This window comes from Bos taurus, chromosome 16 (genome assembly GCF_002263795.3).
Source record: "Bos taurus isolate L1 Dominette 01449 registration number 42190680 breed Hereford chromosome 16, ARS-UCD2.0, whole genome shotgun sequence".
In the NCBI taxonomy this organism is placed as follows: Eukaryota; Metazoa; Chordata; class Mammalia; order Artiodactyla; family Bovidae; genus Bos; species Bos taurus.
In genome coordinates this window covers 75,984,550-76,005,950 of record NC_037343.1, presented here as the reverse complement: position 1 = coordinate 76,005,950, position 21,401 = coordinate 75,984,550, and the positions used below count along the sequence as shown (strand labels likewise).

The 21,401-nt window shown below is 39.9% G+C and overlaps 1 protein-coding gene across 3 annotated transcripts in view; it reads right to left on the bottom strand.

The window, feature by feature from the left end:
* Positions 1 to 21,401, bottom strand: part of CFHR5 (complement factor H related 5) — a 33,863-nt gene that overhangs the window by 6,259 nt on the left and 6,203 nt on the right. Inside the window, exons 4-10 of one of the 3 annotated variants that reach the window (XM_005217415.5) lie at positions 19,858 to 20,040; positions 12,462 to 12,638; positions 10,631 to 10,807; positions 9,379 to 9,561; positions 9,079 to 9,258; positions 5,271 to 5,447; positions 242 to 424 (exon numbers count right to left, since the gene is read on the bottom strand). In XM_005217415.5, the coding sequence (XP_005217472.3) occupies positions 242 to 424; positions 5,271 to 5,447; positions 9,079 to 9,258; positions 9,379 to 9,561; positions 10,631 to 10,807; positions 12,462 to 12,638; positions 19,858 to 20,040 (1,260 nt within the window). The remainder of the gene's footprint in view (positions 1 to 241; positions 425 to 5,270; positions 5,448 to 9,078; positions 9,259 to 9,378; positions 9,562 to 10,630; positions 10,808 to 12,461; positions 12,639 to 19,857; positions 20,041 to 21,401) is intronic. The other 2 variants (XM_010813621.4, XM_015475310.3) reach the window with 2 other exon arrangements.

Here is a 21,401-nt window from a genome sequence, read left to right as displayed (position 1 = left end):
AATTCTAATGAATAGAATCAAGTTTCCAGTGAAGGTCTCAAACCTGTTTCTTCTCTGGTCACTGTTGGAGATACATCTTAGAGAAACAGTTTAAAACATGGACAGAATTGGGTAACTAGATGACAGTTTAATGCTTCAGAATATTGTGTAATAAATAGGTCATGAGTTTTTTTTTCCTGTTCTTTAGATAAAGCGAAGGTCAGAATCCTCTTTTTAAACGTTATTTAGAAACAATACTGACCTACGCAGTGTGGTAAGGACTGCCATCGTCCACTTCTGCACACAAGTTCTTTTGCTTCCAGAAATGCATGGTTTTCTTTACAGAGGACAGCGACCTTCTCTCCTTCCTGGTAATTCACTGTGGTTAGCATGTTCTGAGCGTTAGGAATCTGAGGAGGAGGCGGGCACAGTGGCTTCTTTTTTCCTACCAAAAGATTGCATTATTTGATTAATAAAAGCTAAGGAAAAACAGCTCAACAAGATGACATTTCAGTATAATGGGACATCCAATAACTAACTCTCTCCCTCTTTCTCTGCATACATACATATACACATACATATGTGTATACATATAGTGTATACAATGCTGGGCTTCCCTGGTGGCTCAGTGGTTTAAGAATCCGCCTGCCAATGAAAGAGATTTGGGTTCGATCCCTGGGTCAGGAAGATCCCCTGGGAGGGTATGGCAACCCACTCCAGTATTCTTGCCTGGAGAATCCCATGGACAGAAGAGGCCGGTGGGCTACAGTCCATGGGGTCGCAAAGAGTCAAACACGACTTAGTGCCTAAACTACAACAACATATACTGTGCTATAGTAATACCTGTATTTTATGATAACATAGTTTTTGGTTTAAAAAGTATGTCTGTGTTGTAATAATTGATTTAAAATTTCTCAGGTCCCCCTTTCTATCTCCTAATCACTACGCTGTCAGTACTCTTGTATAATTTTTCAAATTAGCCTTTTTAATTTTTCCTAGCTAACCCACATGATTCAAAAAAGTTATGTGCATGTGGTTCAAACATGTTAGAACAAAAAAATATTTAAATAGCAACAGTAATGACAGAACCAGCCAAGGCTTCCCTTGAACACCTATTCTCTTATTTTTATTTTACATTTATTTTTTAATTGAAGGATAATTTTAAAGAATTCTGTTGGTTTCTGCCAACATCAATATGAATCAGCCATAGGTATACATATGTCCCCTATCTCTTGAACCTCCCTCTAGAGATGCATGGAGTTAGTAACACGGAGATTTACAATACCATATATAAAATAGATAGCCAGTGGGAATTTGCTGTCTGACTCAGGGAACTCAAACAGGGGCTCTGTAACAACCTAGAGGGGTGGGGTGGGGAGGGAGATGGGAGGGAGGGTCAACAGCCTAAACTTTGATGGCAATAAAGGATTTCCATAATCTGCATTTTCTTCTAAACAGAACAGTGCCTGCTGGTGGATGTGGTTAGAATGCCTCTGTCTGACTAGGAACTAACTCTTTTTTGATCAGTGGACTTGTTCTTAGGGAAGTACTTTAAATGGTCACTTTAGCGCCGAAGCACTGCGGTCAGAGCCGCAGGCCCACCTCCTGACCAAGACTAGCGGGGGTGCTCTGCTTCAGCGCACCCCACCCCCAGGGCACAGGTCAGAGCTGCAGACCCACTTCCTGACCAAGACTCGCGCGGTGCCCTGCTTCAGCGCACCCCACCCCTAGGGCACAGGTCAGAGCTGCAAGCCCACCTCCTGACCAAGACTCGCTCGGTGCCCTGCTTCAGCGCATCCCGCCCCAGGGCTCAGGTCAGAGCCTCAGGCCCACCTCCTGACCAAGACTCGCGGGGGTGGCTGCTTCACCATACCCCACCCCAGGGCACAGGTCAGAGCCACAGGGCCACCTCCTGACCAAGACTCACAGGATGCCCTGCTTCAGCGCATCCCACCCCAGGGTACAGGTCAGAGCCGCAGGCCCACCTCCTGACCAAGACTGGCGGCGGTGCTCTGCTTCGGCACATCCCACGCCCAGGGCACAGGTCTGAGTCGCAGGCCCACCTCCTGACCAAGACTCTCGGGGGTGCCTTGCTTCAGCACACACCATACCAGGGCACAGGTCAGAGCCACAGGCCCACCTCCTGACCAAGACTCTCGGGGGTGCTCTACTCCTGCGCATCCCACCCCAGGGTACAGGAGAGAGCCGCAGGCCCACCTCCTGACTAAGACTCTCGGGGGTGCTCTGCTTCAGCGCATCCCACCCAAGGGCATAGGTCAGAGCCACAATCCCACCTCTGAACAAGACTCGCAGGGTGCTCTGCTTCAGCATACCCCGCCCCAGGGCACAGGTCCGAGCCGCAGGCCCACCTCCTGACCAAGACTGGCGGGGGTGCCCTGCTCCAGCTCATCCCGCCCCAGGGCACAGGTCCGAGCCGCAGGCCCACCTCCTGACCAAGACTGGCGGGGGTGCTCTGCTCCAGCGCATCCCGCCCCAGGGCACAGGCTGCTGTCTGGTGGTGCTTCTCTGCAAAATTTTTTTTTTTTTTTTTTTACTGCACCATGTAGCTTACAGGATCTTAGTTCCCCAGCCAGGGATTTGAACCTTTGCCCTCAGCAGTGAAAGTGCAGAGTCCTACCCACTTGATCACCAGGGAAGTCCCTAAATTTCTTTACTTTAAAATATGGTATTCTCATCCATTCATCTGCTGATGGGCATCTAGGTTGCTTCCACGTCCTGGCTATTATAAACAGTGCTGCGATAAACACTGGGGTACACGTGTCTCTTTCCCTTCTGGTTTCCTCAGTATGTATGCCCAGCAGTGGGATTGCTGGATCATAAGGCAGTTCTATTTCCAGTTTTTTAAGGAATCTCCACACTGTTCTTCATAGTGGCTGTACTAGTTTGCATTCCCACCAACAGTGTAAGAGGGTTCCCTTTTCTCCACACCCTCTCCAGCATTTATTGCTTGTAGACTTTTGGATCGCAGCCATTCTGACTGGTGTGAAATGGTATCTCATAGTGGTTTTGATTTGCATTTCTCTGATAATGAGTGATGTTGAGCATCTTTTCATGTGTTTGTTAGCCATCTGTATGTCTTCTTTGGAGAAATGTTTAGTTATTTGGCCCATTTTTTGATTGGGTCATTTATTTTTCTGGAGTTGAGCTGTAGGAGTTGCTTGTATATTTTTGAGATTAGTTGTTTCTCAGTTGCTTCATTTGCTATTATTTTCTCCCATTCTGAAGGCTGTCTTTTCACCTTGCTAATAGTTTCCTTTGTTGTGCAGAAGCTTTTAAATTTAATTAGGTCCCATTTGTTTACTTTTGCTTTTATTTCCAATATTCTGGGAGGTGGGTCATAGAGGATCCTGCTGTGATGTATGTCGGAGAGTGTTTTGCCTATGTTCTCCTCTAGGAGTTTTATAGTTCATATACACAATGGAGTATTACTTAGCCATTAAAAAGAATACATTTGAATCAGTTCTAATGAGGTGGATGAAACTGGAGCCTATTATACAGAGTGAAGTAAGCCAGAAAGAAAAACACCAATACAGTATACTAACGCATATATATGGAATTTAGAAAGATGGTAACAATAACCCTGTGTATGAGACAGCAAAAGAGACACTGATGTATAGAACAGTCTTATGGACTCTGTGGGAGAGGGAGAGGGTGGGAAGATTTGGGAGAATGGCATTGAAACATGTATAATATCATGTATGAAACACGTCACCAGTCCAGGTTCGATGCACGATACTGGATGCTTGGGGCTGGTGCACTGGGACGACCCAGAGGGAGGGTATGGGGAGGGAGGAGGGTTCAGGATGGGGAACACATGTATACCTGCGGTGGATTCATTTCGATATTTGGCAAAACTAATACAATCTTGTAAAGTTTAAAAATAAAATAAAATTTTAAAAAAAAAGAAGAAAAAAATGGTATTCTCCTATTTCCCTAAATTTGTATTTTCATCTACTTCTTGGTTGCAGGATACTTTTTTCAGACTTCCCACCATTCTTCTTAATTAGAGTAAAATTGGTTAGACAGGTCTGCTTAATCTTTTTAAGAATTAGTTTTACTTAAGGAATCAAGTCTAAGTAAAATATTCTATTTCATTCACTTCCTTCTGCCTTTACTTTTATTATTTCTTTCTCTTCTTAACATCTGGAATGTATGTTTTCCCCTAGCGATATATTTATTTAATGTGTGTGTATATATATATATATATATATATACACACACAAATTTATTTTTTCCTAAAAAATATGCATTTAAGGCTCTGAATGTCACTATAAATTTTGGTTATTGTGCATCTCATAGGTTTTACAGTATGTTTTATAATTATAATATACTTCTTAGTATTTTAAATACTATTCCATTAGGTTATTTGGAAGTGAATTATTTCACAAAATGAAAGATAGAAGAGGAGGTCAATTTCATTATTAGTTTTAAATATTACTTCTTTGTGGTTATGAAAGTGATCTATACAGTTTTAATACTGGGAATGTAACAGTGAACTATAGCTGGTTAATTTAAGTAAACATTCCACAGGCATATAACAAGTTCCTGAAACTCTCACAACAATATTCACTTCCTAATATAAAAAAAATAAAAATAGGTTGAAAAATAAAATATTTAATAAAAATGATAATTTTTAGTTGTTTTAGACAAATTATAGTTAACTTATCTTCTTTAAATCATTATTTAAATTTAATTATATATTCAAATATTTTTCTCTTTCCCAATTTCTAATGCCATCATACCCAGAAAGTTTTTAAGGTTTTTATTGAATTTGTTACAATATTGCTTCTGTTTTATGTTTTGGTTTCTTGGCCCTGAGACATGTGGGGTCTTAGATCCTGGACCGGGTTAGGAACCCATATTCCCAGCATTGGAAAGCAAAGTCTCAACCACTGCACCACTAGCTAAGTCCCAGCCATTATACTCTTTCGTTAGGAGTTGGTATTCCATCATGTATATTTGATATGATCTCTTTCAAAATGAGTCTTTAAGTGGTAAATTCTCCTGGTTTGTCCTATGTTTCAAATTTTCTTTATTCCATAATCATTAACGAGTATAATATCGGTATATAGAAAAACTGGCCACCAGTTATCTTTTCTAAGCACCTGCCAGGCTCCTCTGTCCATGGTTATGAGCAGTTTCTAACTTTACCTTCCAATTTTATGATTATATATCACAGTGAATAATTTAATTTAAAAGCATGTTAATTTCAAGAGCACTTTTCTGGTGAAGAAGCAAACGATCTACAAAATCTTTCAAACAAATCTTACCTAGGCAGTCTGGTTCAGGGTCCCACTTCCCGTCGATGCAGACTGTCTGTATGTATGTACTCTTCCCAGCACACTTGTAACTTACTCTGGCATTGTGATTAAATTCATACATATGTGAACTTAACTGGCTTCTTGTATAAAACCGTGGTTTTTCACACCTCTTAAGTTGGTTTGTTGCTATTAAAAAAGGAAGATATCCATACACAATAAGACTATTAAACAGAAACTAAGCAATGTTTCAATAAAATATCTGAAATATTTATGATATCATTAAATTATGCTTGATGCATTTAAGTATCATCCTATGAAATTATTCTTCATTTCATTGCATGAGGTAGGCTGTGCTGTCAAAAAAAGTAAAAGAAAGCAAAAAACTATAGCCTGTGTTTGAACGACAAAAGAATGGATCAGAAAGTCTTGGGAAATGAGAGTGCAAGATGGGTTGCTTAGGTCCAGGGGTTTGACTGAAGGTCAGTCCTCATATAGCTACATTCAGCCTAATGCTTTAAGGCAAGAAAAGGTACCCACTAAATCATGCTGAAGAAATATTTTCAAAGCATTCAAGTAATAAAAAGAGGTGATGCACGAATAAGTCTGTAGCAATATCATATTAATAAAGAGAGATAAATCTGGATGTTCCTTGAGGTTCAATTATTCCCACATTTCAGAGGCTTAGCAAAGACCCAGAGTCAGTAAGTCAGAGCATGTGCCGGGGAGAACCTCTCTGATATAACACTTTGTTGTTCAGTCACCAAGTCTTGTCTGACTCTTTTCAACCCCATGGACTGCAGCACGCCAGCCCTCCCCTATGGACCCTCAAAACATGCACTTCCAAAAGGTCTCTTGCTTGTGAGGTGGTTTATAGTATTACACTTCCCCTGCTTTTGTCCACAAATACATAGATTGCTCTGGGACCCTCCTCTTCGTGTGTCAAAGGATGGAATAATGAGACATGGAGAGTTCTGTTTCTTCTCTGCTGATAAGTCCTTTTTCTCCATTAATTCCTACTTCAAATGTACCCCAAGTGATGCTGCTGATTGGAGGTCTGTGTCCCACTTCTACATGATTGGAGACCATAAGCGCATACAGTTTACACCTTCCTGGGGATGGGAGAGAGTTCCTCTCAGTGGGTCATCACGGAGGGCCAGTGACCAGGGGTCTGCCAGACTCAAAGGGGTTTAGCAGCTAACCCTGGGAGTTTTCATCCCCAGGAGTAAGGGGGCCAGTTGATGATCCAAAAGCCAAGGAGATGGGGAAGGAGTGGCCTGGGTGATCTACTTTAGAATCTGAAAGCAGCAACAGAGAATCTGCTAGTCTTTAAAGTTTAAAAGTAAAGACTTTACTATACTGAGATTGCTGGAAATGGAACGAAGGAGGCCAGGATCTGACTCTGTTGGGCTTCCCTAGTGGGTCAGCAGTAAAAAGTCCATCTGCAATGCAGGAGACTTGGGTTCGATCCCTGGGTTGGGAAGATCCCCTGGAGGAGGAAATAGCAACCCACTCTGGTATTCTTGTCTGGGAAATCCCATGGACAGAGGAGACTGGCAGGCTACAGTTCATGGGGTCACAAAAAGTCAGACACTACTGAGCAACTGACTTTGTCAGGAAAAAACTGGCAAATACTTAGGCATTGTAGCTGAAAGTCCAGAGACTGCTGGGATGCAAGGGCATAGAGCAGACAGACCAAAAGGAAAACTTGGAATAAAGCTTATGGCTTCTGTGGAGGAAACATGTAAGCAAGCTAATCTGAAAATCTGGGATAGAGTTAAGGGAATTCGGAAAACAGGAAGAGCAGAGATGAGGCCTGGTCCTGGTCTCTCTTTCTCTAAGAGGAGACTCCAAACACCCCAGAATGTACTATAACTCGGCTGCTGCTGCTGCTGCTAAGTTGCTTCAGTCGTGTCTGACTCTGTGCGACCACACAGATGGCAGCCCACCAGGCTCCCCCATCCCTGGGATTCTCCAGGCAAGAACACTGGAGTGGGTATAACTCAGGCTACATATTTTGGTTCTTATTTTGGGTCCACACAGAGGTATTTTCCAGGCTGATGCAATGAAATAAAAAAAGATCAGATAGTAATTATTTATAGAAATGTTCAGATGCTCAGCTGCGTCCAACCCTTTGCAACCCTAACCCTATGGACTGTAGCCCTCCAGGCTCCTCTGTCCATGGGATTTCCCAGGAAGAATACTGGAGTGGGTTGCCATTTCCTTCTCCAAGGGATCATCCTAACCAAGGGATTGAATTAGCATCTCTTAAGTGATTGGCATGTGAATTCTTTACCACTAGCACCACCTTGGAAGCCTATTTATAGAAATAAAAAAATCCAAATTTATTCTGAGAAATAATATGGGAATTCAGCAAAGTTGCTAAAAATAAAATTGACATAAAAAATTCTGTTATTATCTTGCATATAAAAGTATAATGCTTCAAATATATAAGGTAATAAAAGGTCCTATTTACCAATAAAACCTCAAATAGACTGGTGAAGAAACTTATGCAGAAAATGGTATTAATGAGAAATCTATAAAACATATGTAGAAGCTTAACATAAGATCTGAATGCACAGGTTGATGTATTCAGCTAAAAGGTCAAGTAAAGCTTTACAGACTCCCTATGTCTCTGAGAAATCCTAGACTAACAGCAAGGAGGGTGCAGGGGTGTGATATAAGAAAGAAGGCTAGCACCACACGGACCACACCCTAGAGGAGGAGCCTTTGCAATGACAACCAAAAGCTATTGCGAACGAGTTACTGACACATAATCTTAAAAAGCTTTAAATCTACGCAAACTGAAGTGGTTACCAAGGCTCTGAATTAGGCACTGGGTCCATGCACATGGGCTCTGCCTTTCTGGTACTTTACAATCTAAACAGGAAGACAGGTGTCTTAGGTACAGGACATGGAATAAACGTTATACAATAAATGTACAGGCAGAGAGCACAGTGGAGAAGCTCTATCATCCTACTGGAGTTTCAGGATGAGACTGTGGGTGGATGAAAATGAACCAGGAAAGGTTTCACAGGGGAGTGAATTTTGAGTTGAGTCTTGAAGATGAATAGTTTCACATGTGATTAAAATGGAGAAAGACATCTCAGGAAAAGAGTAAAGAGGGAGGAGAGGCACCAAGTTTTCAGAAAATGTGGCTTTGAAAGTTTGCAACTGGAAGGTTCGTATGTAGGGACTTATGTACCCTTATATCTATTGGTATATTGCATTGCAGAGTCGCACTTTAAAGTTCTGCCCTAGTTTATGTAAGACAGACAGAAGTGTCCCACTGTACAGATGCGCTGTCCTTTATTCAGCCAATCCTCTTTGCCTCTACCATCTCCCAAGTCCTTGCCTTCCTCCCCTCAGTAACTGTTCTTACCTGTCCACACAATGCCAACCCCTGCATGCCAGCTGCACTACTTTTCAAGGTACTCTGTTGTTTTCTTTAAAAAAAGAAAGAAAGCATGGCTTTCCAGAAGCTTAAAAAAGCAATCCGTTTGCATAGCTTCGTTATGTGGTGAAGATGGGATGGAGCAGAAGATAGCTGGAAAAAGAAGTCTGGGATTCATCTAAAGCAGAGGTTGCAAATGTTCTTGATACACAGATACTAAGTGTCTCAGTAACTTTGCACAATATTCGTAGATCAAAGGAAATCCTTAACCATTCAGTTTATTGAGTAATTAAGAGCAAGCAATAAGTGTCTTACATCCTAATAATTTAATATCTGGTGGGCACCAGCATGTGCTGGTATAAATATATTTACTGATTTTAAAAAGTTATAAACAATCAAACATAAAATGGAGAAACATATACTCACCAACACACTTAGGAAGCTCGGTCCATATTCCATCAATACATGTAATTGTAGTATTTCCAATCATTGTATATGCATTTCTGCAACTTAACACCACTGAAACTCCATGTCGATAGGGAGGGACAGAGGGCTGGCTATAGCCATTCTCAAGCTGAGGCATAAATCCACATGCTTTCCCTGGTTCTAAGAAAATGTCATGAAAAATATGCTTTACCTTTAAAATATTTTATCCTTTTACATATGTATTTATACATACAGACAAAGTAGAAGTAACTGTCCTGTTTAAGCATGAATATTATTTACCAACACACGTGGGCAGAGCTGTCCATTCTCCATCCATACACTGTATTTTCTTAGGCCCCTTCATTACAAAATTAGGGTTGCAATCACATTCCACCATTTCACTGTGTTCATATTTTTCTTGTTTTCTGTGTTTCATTTTTCCATTGGGCAGTTGAGGAGGCTGACCACAGGATCGCACTTGCCCTAACACAAAATAAACTGTCTAAATGATGCTTAAATAGTCTTAAATACTGCAAATCACGGAGTTCCGATTTTGTTTGATCTAGAACTAAGTTACATTTATACTATGTTCTTATTTTTTTCAGGTTTGTTTTAAGTGTTTATGCTGCTGTTTAGTTGCTAAGTCATGTCTGACTCTTTGCGACCCCGTGACTGTAGCTCGCCAGGCTCCTATGTCCATCAGATTCCCCAGGCAGGAATACTGGAGTGGGTTGTCATTTCCGTCTCCAGGGGAATCCTCCTGACCCAGAGACCAACCCCACGTCTCCTGCTTGGCAGGAGGATTCTTTACCACTGAGCCACCTGGAAGCCCAGGTGTTTATAAATATTATGTCATAAAGTGTATGTGTGTATCATACCACATACTTGATATTTATTTGTGTAACAGCCTGGTTCTATAATAAATAACTTGCAATATATTGGTATTTGAGGACAACCAGGATATTTGGATATAGAAAGAATATAAGATTATAGTAAAAACTATTGCTAGTTTGAAGAAATGTAATTAGATATTTTATAAATGTAAGTAAATGTCCTTATTTATTATATAGGGATTCTGAAGAATTTAGAAGTAAAATCTCACTGTTTATCATTTATTTTAAATTACGTCACAAAAATTTAGCACAGCACACTGTGCAAAATGTAACATTTATATATCTAGATGATCAGTATATGTGTTCATTATGCATCTTTCTTCTTTAATTTATTCAGAATTATTCTTACTAAAAACTCAAAATTTGAGAAAGAGAATAGCCAATACCCTATACTAAGGAGAAAAAACACTAGCACTTCTTAACCTCAGCTACAATATTTTGATCTTTAAAACCCCTTTATATATTTCAAAACACGAGGTAGAATTACCCCTTGACAAAAATAATTTAAACAAGCTATGAGCTCAGTTACTGGTCTATCGCCCCTCCTCCTTCTGCATTTTTTGTAGTTTGTCAGATTATAAATACAAGAGCCAATAAAATGCATAGATTTAATATAAAAATCTAATTCCTATTTCATCAATCCTAAAATAAACATTGACCTTTGCATGTTGGAAAATTAGGTGACCATCCGAATTCGTAGCATTGAACTGAATCCGGCCCAACTCTTTTAAGTCTTTGTCTGCAGGAAAATTTCAGCACATCTCCAACTTTGTATTTTTCTTGCTTTGGATAAGCATCTACGTTTGCTTCTAAAAATGGAAGCTGACATTCTGTTTCTAAAAGTAGAATTAGAGTAAATGAATACATGTGAAATAATCATTGCAAAAATGAAGTTAACATTTTCTATGTAAAAATAAGATTTAGAGAGCTTCACATACAGAGCAGCATATATTCTTGCCTTTTAAATATGTGTTGGAAAAACTAGTCAGTTGAGCATCCAGGTAAAATTTTGTATAAGAGTCTATGCCAAAGCCTTTGACTGTGTGAATCACAATAAACTGTGGAAAATTTTGAAAGAGATGGGAATACCAGACCACCTGATCTGCCTCTTGAGAAATCTGTATGCAGGTCAGGAAGCAACAGTTAGAACTGGACATGGAACAACAGACTGGTTCCAAATAGGAAAAGGAGTACATCAAGTCTATATACTGTCACCCTGCTTATTTAACTTATATGCAGAGTACATCATGAGAAACACTGGACTGGAAGAAACACAAGCTGGAATCAATATTGCCGGGAGAAATACCAATAACCTCAGATATGCAGATGACACCACCCTTATGGCAGAAAGTGAAGAGGAACTCAAAAGCCTCTTGATGAAGGTGAAAGTGGAAAGTGAAAAAGTTGGCTTAAACCTCAACATTCAGAAAATGAAGATCATGGCATCTGGTCCCATCACTATATGGGAAATAGATGGGGAAACAGTGGAAACAGTATCAGACATTATTTTTCTGGGCTCCAAAATCACTGCAGATGGTGACTGCAGCCATGAAATTAAAAGACGCTTACTCCTTGGAAGGAAAGTTATGACCAACCTAGATAGCATATTCAAAAGCAGAGACATTACTTTGCCAACAAAGGTTCGTCTAGTCAAGGCTATGGTTTTTCCTGTGGTCATGTATGGATGTGAGAGTTGGACTGTGAAGAAGGCTGAGCGCCGAAGAATTGATGCTTTTGAACTGTGGTGTTGGAGAAGACTCTTGAGAGTCCCTTGGAGTGCAAGGAGATCCAACCAGTCTATTCTAAAGGAGATCAGCCCTGGGATTTCTTTGGAAGGAATGATGCTAAAGCTGAAACTCCAGTACTTTGGCCACCTCAGCCAAAGAGTTGACTCGTTGGAAAAGACTCTGATGCTGGGAGGGATTGGGGGCAGAAGGAGAAGGGGACGACAGAGAATGAGATGGCTGGATGGCATCACTGACTCAATGGACGTGAGTCTGAGTGAACTCCGGGAGTTGGTGATGGACAGGGAGGCCTGGCGTGCTGCGATTCATGGGGTCGCAAAGAGTCGGACCCGACTGAGCGACTGATCTGATCTGATATTGAAATTCATATGTGAAAATATAAACAACAATCAAGTCAAAATAAGCACTCTCAATAAATCAGGCACACATCAAAAAAGTACAGTGGAATATCTTCTAATTAAATAATCTCAGAAATATTATCTAATCTACCCAGTTTCGTGTTTTGTTATTGGCAGTTTAATGGAATTCTCCATTCCATTCCAGTCCATGGAATTCTCCAGGCCAGAATACTGTAGTGGGTAGCCTTCCCTTTTAGATCTTCCCAACCCAGGGATCAAACCCAGGTCTCCCACATTGTGGGCAGATTCTTTACCAGCTGAGCTATCAGGGAAACTCTTTCTAGAAAGCCTATTGAAAAGAAACCTATCCATCATTGTTTTTATTTTCCAGATAAGCAAGTACTTACCACGGCATATGGGCAAATGGGACCAGCCGTCTTCACCACACACTATGGAGCCTGTGGTGTGTCCATCTTGGTTTTTATACCCGGCGTCGCATTCGTAGTTCAGCATGTCATTGAGCTGAAACCACGTGAAATCCATCTTGACTCTGGCATTCACTAATACTGGCCTCTCACAGGACTCTGGGGCAAATTAAAAATCAAAATTTTATTTCTACTTCCAAGCACACAACAAGCCAACACTGACCTTTAATGATCATTGCTGCTGCTACTGCTGCTGAGTCACTTCAGTCGTGTCCGACTCTGTGCGACCCCATAGACGGTAGCCCACTAGGCTCCTCCGTCCCTGGGATTCTCCAGGCAAGAACACTGGAGTGGGTTGCCATTTCCTTCTCCAATGCGTGAAAGTGAAAAGTGAAAGTCAAGTCGCTCAGTCGTGCCCAACTCTTAGCGACCCCAGGGACTGCAGCCTACCAGGCTTGTCCGTCCATGGGATTTTCCAGGCAAGAGTACTGGAGTGGATTCTGATAAATAAATGACCTTATAGAAAACACCAGTAATAATAATTTAATAAAAATTGGTTTTAGTTACATTTTCCTTATATATTTCTGGGTAAGTTTTTGTTTAAAATATATATTATATATTTTATGTTATATTATGTATTATATAATATATTATATATAAATAATATATAGTGATTATAATATATTACACATTATTATATATTATAATAAATTCTATTATATAATATTATATATTATATAGTATATATATATATATAGGTTTCCCTGGTGGTGCTAGTGCTAAAGAACCTGCCTGCTGATATAGGTGGAGAAGGCAATGGCACCCCACTCCAGTACTCTTGCCTGGAAAATCCCATGGACAGAGGAGCCTGGAAGGCTGCAGTCCATGGGGTGGCTGAGGGTCGACACAACTGGGCAACTTTACTTTCACTTTTCACTTTCACGCATTGGAGAAGGAGATGGCAACCCACTCCAATGTTCTTGCCTGGAGAATCCCAGGGACGGGGGAGCCTGGTGGGCTGCCATCTATGGGATCACACAGAGTTGGACATGACTGAAGCGACTTAGCAGCAGCAGCAGCAGCTGATATTGGAGACTGAGACGTGGGTTTGACTCCTGGGGCAGGAAGATCCCCTGGAAGAGGGCATAGCAACCCACTCCAGTATTCTTGCCTGGAGAATCCCATAGACAAAGGTACCTTGTAGGCTACATTCCCTAGGGTCCCAAAGAGTTGGATATAACTGAAGCGACTTAGCACATACATATCTAGTTCTATCAGCCTTAGAAAGCATCACTACAAACAAAGCTAGTGGAGGTGATGGAATTCCAGTTGAGCTATTTCAAATCCTGAAAGATGATGCTGTGAAAGTGCTGCACTCAGTGTGCCAGCAAATTTGGAAAACTCAGCAGTGGCCACAGGACTGGAAAAGGTCAGTTTTCATTCCAATCCCAAAGAAAGGCAATGCCAAAGAATGCTCAAACTACCGCACAATTGCACTCATCTCACACGCTAGTAAAGTAATGCTCAAAATTCTCCAAGCCAGGCTTCAGCAATATGTGAACTGTGAACTTCCTGATGTTCAAGCTGGTTTTTTTTTTTAATTTTTATTTTTAAACTTTACAATATTGTATTAGTTTTGCCAAATATCGAAATGAATCCACTGCAGGTATACATGTGTTCCCCATCCTGAACCCTCCTCCCTCCTCCCTCCCCATACCATCCCTCTGGGTCGTCCCAGTGCACTAGCCCCAAGCATCCAGTATCATGCATCGAACCTGGACTGGCATCTCATTTCATACATGATATTTCACATGTTTCAATGCCATTCTCCCAAATCTTCCCACCCTCTCCCTCTCCCACAGAGTCCATAGACTGTTCTATACATCAGTGTCTCTTTTGCTGTCTCGTACACAGGGTTATTGTTACCATCTTTCTAAATTCCATATATATGCGTTAGTATACTGTATTGGTGTTTTTCCTTCTGGCTTACTTCACTCTGTATAATAGGCTCCAGTTTCATCCACCTCATTAGAACTGATTCAAATGTATTCTTTTTAATGGCTGAGTAATAATCCATTGTGTATATGTACCATAGCTTTCTTATCCATTCATCTGCTGATGGACATCTAGGTTGCTTCCATGTCCTGGCTATTATAAACAGTGCTGTGATGAACATTGGGGTACACGTGTCTCTTTCCCTTCTGGTTTCCTCAGTGTGTATGCCCAGCAGTGGGATTGCTGGATCATAAGGCAGTTCTATTTCCAGTTTTTTAAGGAATCTCCACACTGTTCTCCATAGTGGCTGTACTAGTTTGCATTCCCATCAACAGTATAAGAGGGTTCCCTTTTCTCCACACCCTCTCCAGCATTTATTATTTGTAGACTTTTGGATCGCAGCCATTCTGACTGGTGTGAAATGGTATCTCATAGTGGTTTTGATTTGCATTTCTCTGATAATGAGTGATGTTGAGCATCTTTTCATGTGTTTGTTAGCCATCTGTATGTCTTCTTTGGAGAAATGTCTATTTAGTTCTTTGGCCCATTTTTTGATTGGGTCATTTATTTTTCTGGAGTTGAGCTGTATCTCAATAGATGCAGAGAAAGCCTTTGACAAAATTCAACATCCATTTATGATAAAAACTCTCCAGAAAGCAGGAATAGAAGGAACATACCTCAACATAATAAAAGCTATATATGACAAACCCACAGCAAACATTATCCTCAATGGTGAAAAATTGAAAGCATTTCCTCTAAAGTCAGGAACAAGACAAGGGTGCCCACTTTCACCATTACTATTCAACATAGTTTTGGAAGTTTTGGCCACAGCAATCAGAGCAGAAAAAGAAATAAAAGGAATCCAAAATGGAAAAGAAGAAGTAAAACTCTCACTATTTGCAGATGACATGATCCTCTACATAGAAAACCCTAAATACTCCACCAGAAAATTACTAGAACTAATCAATGAATATAGTAAAGTTGCAGGATATAAAATCAACACACAGAAATCCCTTGCATTCCTATACACTAATAATGAGAAAACAGAGAAATTAAGGAAACAATTCCATTCACCATTGCAACGGAAAGAATAAAATACTTAGGAATATATCTACCTAGAGAAACTAAAGACCTATATATAGAAAACTATAAAACACTGGTGAAAGAAATCAAAGAGGACACTGATAGATGGAGAAATGTACCATGTTCATGGATTGGAAGAATCAATATAGTGAAAATGAGTATACTACCCAAAGCAATTTATAGATTCAATGCAATCCCTATCAAGCTACCAACAGTATTCTTCACAGAGCTAGAACAAATAATTTCACAATTTGTGTGGAAGTACAAAAAACCTCGAATAGCCAAAGCAATCTTGAGAAAGAAGAATGGAACTGGAGGAATCAACCTACCTGACTTCAGGCTCTACTACAAAGCCACAGTTATCAAGACAGTATGGTACTGGCACAAAGACAGAAATATAGATCAATGGAACAAAATAGAAAGCCCAGAGATAAATCCACGCACATATGGACACCTTATCTTTGACAAAGGAGGCAAGAAGATACAATGGATTAAAGACAATCTCTTTAACAAGTGGTGCTGGGAAATCTGGTCAACCACTTGTAAAAGAATGAAACTAGAACACTTTCTAACACCATACACAAAAATAAACTCAAAATGGATTAAAGATCTAAACATAAGACCAGAAACTATAAAACTCCTAGAGGAGAACATAGGCAAAACACTCTCTGACATACATCACAGCAGGATCCTCTATGACCCACCTCCCAGAATATTGGAAATAAAAGCAAAAATAAACAAATGGGACCTAATTAACCTTAAAACCTTCTGCACATCAAAGGAAACTATTAGCAAGGTGAAAAGACAGCCTTCAGAATGGGAGAAAATAATAGCAAATGAAGCAACTGACAAACAACTAATCTCAAAAATATTCAAGCTGTTTTTAGAAAAGGCAGAGGAACCAGAGATCAAATTGCCAACATCTGCTGGATCATGGAAAAAGCAAGAGAGTTCCAGAAAAACATCTACTTCTGCTTTATTGACTATGCCAAAGCCTTTGACTGTGTGGATCACAATAAACTGTGGAAAATTCTGAAAGAGATGGGAACACCAGACCACCTGATCTGCCTCTTGAGAAATCTGTATGCAGGTCAGGAAGCAACAGTTAGAACTGGACATGGAACAACAGACTGGTTCCAAATAGGAAAAGGAGTTTGTCAAGGCTGTATATCGTCACCCTGTTTTTTTTAACTTATATGCAGAGTACATCATGAGAAACGCTGGACTGGAAGAAACACAAGCTGGAATCAAGATTGCTGAGAGAAATATCAATAACCTCAGATATGCAGATGAAACCACCCTTATGGCAGAAAGTGAAGAGGAACTAAAAAGCCTCTTGATGAAAATGAAGGTGGAGAGTGAAAAAGTTGGCTTAAAGCTCAACATTCAGAAAACGAAGATCATGGCATCCGGTCCCATCACTTCATGGCAAATAGATGGGGAAACAGTGGAAACAGTGTCATTTTTCTGGGCTCCAAAATCACTGCAGATGGTGACTGCAGCCATGAAATTAAAAGACGCTTACTCCTTGGAAGGAAAGTTATGACCAACCTAGATAGCATATTCAAAAGCAGAGACATTAATTTGCCAACAAAGGTTCATCTAGTCAAGGCTATGGTTTTTCCAGTGGTCATGTATGGATGTGAGAGTTGGACTGTGAAGAAGGCTGAGCGCTGAAGAATTGATGCTTTTGAACTGTGGTGTTGGAGAAGACTCTTGAGAGTCCCTTGGACTGCAAGGAGATCCAACCAGTCCATTCTGAAGGAGATCAGCCCTGGGATTTCTTTGGAAGGAATGATGCTGAAGCTGAAACTCCAGTACTTTGGCCACCTCATGCGAAGAGTTGACTCATTGGAAAAGACTCTGATGCTGGGAGGGATTGAGGACCGGAGGAGAAGGGGATGACAGAGGATGAGATGGCTGGATGGCATTACTGATTCAATGGATGTGAGTCTGAGTGAACTCCAGGAGTTGGTGATGGACAGTGAGGCCTGGCGTGCTGCGATTCATGGGGTCACAAAGAGTCAGACACGACTGAGCTGAACTGAATGGATCAGGTATAGTATATATTCTAATGAAAGTGTAAGTGAAGTCTCTCAGTCTTGTCTGGCTCTTTGCGGCCCCGTGGACTGTAGCCCACCAGGCTCCTCTGTCCATGGGATTTTTCAGGCAAGTGTACTGGAGTGGGTTGCTCTTTCCTTCTCTAGAGAATCTTCCCAAGCCAGGGATCGAACCAGGGTCTCCCACATTGTCGGCAGATGCTTTACCATTTGAGCTACCACGGAAGTCCATAGGAAAGGAACCTCAAAATTATTAGACCAGTTCTTATATGGTAATTGGCATACTGATCTCTTCTGCCTCAGGAGAGAGAGGAAGGTCCCTAGGTTTTTACTACTCTGGAATGTTAGCAAATAACCCTAGAGAGAAGTCCCTAAATCTTGCTGGAGGTACACATTGCTTCTAACTTCCAAGGTGTCTTTGCTGTTTAATCATCCTTTACCCAAGTCTGCCAGTGGTCTTTGTTCAGAAAGCCTGGACCACCCGAGATGTGAAAGTGTTCCTGGGAAACTGTCTTCTAATGCCACATTCTAATGAACTTACTGAAGTAGAAAAAGCTTGTAGAGGAATGTAAGCAGTGTAAATTCAGAAAATTATTACAAAAGCAACACACCTCTATAATTACCCTCCAGGTGAAGAATTATTAGTCACATTTACAAAGTCTTCTATGACCCCTTCCAATCACTAGCCCACTTTCCTGACTTCAAACACCTTGAAATAATTTCACCTAATAAATTTGAAACTTCATGTAATTTTTTTTAACTTCATTTTTTACATTTACTAGCATCAATGTCGTTTTTGTGATTAGCTCGTTTATTCCATTATTTTATTGCTTTAATGTATGCAATTTTGAAAAGTTAAGTATGCATTTAAAGAAGAGGAGCAGCTAGTGGTAACTTGTTCTTCTGATATAATTACTAAAAAGTAAAAACTGTATTTACGTACACATTCCTTTCTTAATTATCAAATTATCTAAAAATCACTTACATAAATAAGTAAAAAATGGTCCCTGTGTTGTCTGCTTCTTTATCCCTGGCTGATTACTCACAAAGACAGCTGGCACCAAATGCAAATTTTTACGCATCCAGTTGCTTAAAATAAATTTCATATTTATTTTATAAAAATATAAGAATAATATAAGCATATTTTCATCATTTGGAGAGCTCCTCTGCCTAAGAGAAGTGAAAGTTTTAGTCACTCAGTCTTGTCTGACTCTTTGCAAATCCATGGACTGTAGCCCATCAGGCTCCTCTGTCCATGAGACTTCCCAGGCAAGAATTCTGGAGTGGGTTGCTATTTCCTTCTCCAGGAGTTCTTCCTGACCCAGGGATTAAACTCAGGTCTCCTGCACTGCAGGCAGATTCTTTACCATGTAAGCCACCAAGGAAGTCCTATGTAATTTCAAATTCTACCAAATTTAAGGTTTTTTCCTATGCCTCTTAACTTGATTATAGAGTACTGATGTTTCATTTTTTATCCCTAAGAGAAACTGTAAAAATCCGAAATCCATTGTTAGTGTAAGTTTCCTAGAAACCAGAACCTGAAACCTATCCATACCTCTCAAATATTCACAAATTACAAATATTTCTAGACCTGTTCCTTCTCTGAGCATCAGATCATGGATTGAAAAGAGCTGAGTATTAGTGTCCTTGGATCACTACACCATGGATGAAGCTTATTCCTCGGACTCACGACTTGTATTACAAGGAATAAGAAATCAACTACAGGAGACTGAGAATTTGAAGATGGCGAAGGATAAATGTACAAAGATCTCAGTCTCAAATAAATTCAGCTTTGCCTGAAGCTCTGTAATGGCGTAGAACATGGCAACCCACTCCAGTAGTTTTGCCTGGATAATCCCAGGGACAGAGGAGCCTGATGGGCTATAGCACATAGGGTTGCAAAGAGTTGGAGATGACTGAGGATGCAGGCACAAAGCTTTGTAAATCTAATTAGATTTTTTTTTCCATTTTCAAAATAATGGCATTTATTCTAGGGGAAAAAAAATAGACTTAAGAGAAGGATTATCTCCTTTGGAGACATGGAAAAACATAACCAAAGAAGTTAAATCAATGTGGTATAGAAGTATTCCTGTATTTTATCAATATATTTTTAAAAATGAGTTTGACATCATTTTACATGGTGCCATCTAATCTCTGAAGAAGCAAAAAAAAAAAAGGTTGAAGTAAACTTCCATGTTGTGGGTTCAGAAAGATGCATAGTAAAGTATAAAATTACTTACTAATACAAGTGGGTTGACTTGACCATCCACCTTGCAAACACTGAACTGTCCCTGACGTTTTTCCATCTGCTGTTGTATATCCTGGTTTACACTTATATTGTGTTTCTTTATTCACAGAATAAGCATATTCTGACTCAGACAAAAACCCATTGGCAACTACAATATCTGTTTTTAAACATTTTTCTGGAAAAAAAAGGAAAATATAAAAATTTATTAAAATTTTTCATAATAAATCAATGAAAGAAAAAGAAAAACATAAACCTCCTTTCAGGAAAACCACAGCCTAGAATTATTCTTGCAATCCACATTGTTAGTTTATTAAATCCTCAAAGAAAATATTTTAGGAAACTATATAAAATATTTTACATAGAATAAGGCACATTAAAAATAAGTGTGTTGCTCTAGAAAAAGTGAGGAAAGAACTCTGGCTGGAGAGTTTTGTTATGCCCAAGAGAAATCCAATTCAGTTATTTAATAATTTCCTATAAAGAATTATGAATGATTTGCAACAAATTGAGCCCTTTGCTTAAGTTTCTACACTGGTTTGGATTTCCTTGAGAGTTTGCTGTACTCAAACGGAGTTGTCAGGTTTTGAAATTCAATTCTTAGACTTTGGTTGCCATCACCCCATCAAATGGGTTGCAAAAACATTTGTACCATAAGTGAACGTTTGGAACATACGAACATTTGTACATATGGGACATTTGTACCATAAGCTTATACAATGTGAGCCCTGTTCGGTCACTGGACATTTCAGATATGATGTCAATAGATTTGTTCTTTTATTTTATGTTTTTGGCAAATATTGGTCATGTTTAAGCCCTCTGTAATTGTAAGAAACCATGGCCTCACTGTTTACGGAAACACTGTTGTCATTCAAGCTGTTTTAGAGTCTGTTTCCTAAAAGATTAAATATTGAAGATGTGGAATGATTTTGATAGCATAATTGCTTCTTTTAAAAGCATACCAGAAGACTCCACTTCCTGTAAGATGAAGTAGCTGGTGTCAGCATTTCTTCCCACTGGTTAAAAAGCTAGAAAACTGGACAAAACGCATTTCCAGGAAACTGGAAACGACAGTGCAGGTCCGTGATGATCAAGAGAAGGGAGATAAACAAAGCCCAAACCCCAGAGCACATCACTGTGAGCGTCCCAGCTCCCAGGGAGGAGAAGCCAGGCAGAGTCCTGTGGTTTCTCTGAGATGAGAAGAGGGCGATGAGGGTTTTGGAGGCCTTGGCAGCTAGAATTTATAGGGCTAACAAAGAATTGGCGCTATGATGAGAAAGAGCTAGAGAAGTTTTTATGCCTCCTTGAATACACCGTGCAGGCATAGAGTTACGATAGGAAACTGGAAAGATGATTATAAATTATTATTATGATTCCAGAGGTCTGGAAGATGCTGCCATGTTATAGAGTTTCCAAATGAATTGTTTTCCAGATTTTAAATCAGTGACAGACATAACTCTCACAAGTACAAAATTTTTAAAACCTAGAAATTGTTTATTGAATCAAGCATGTGAATTTAATATGAACACAAAAGGTTAA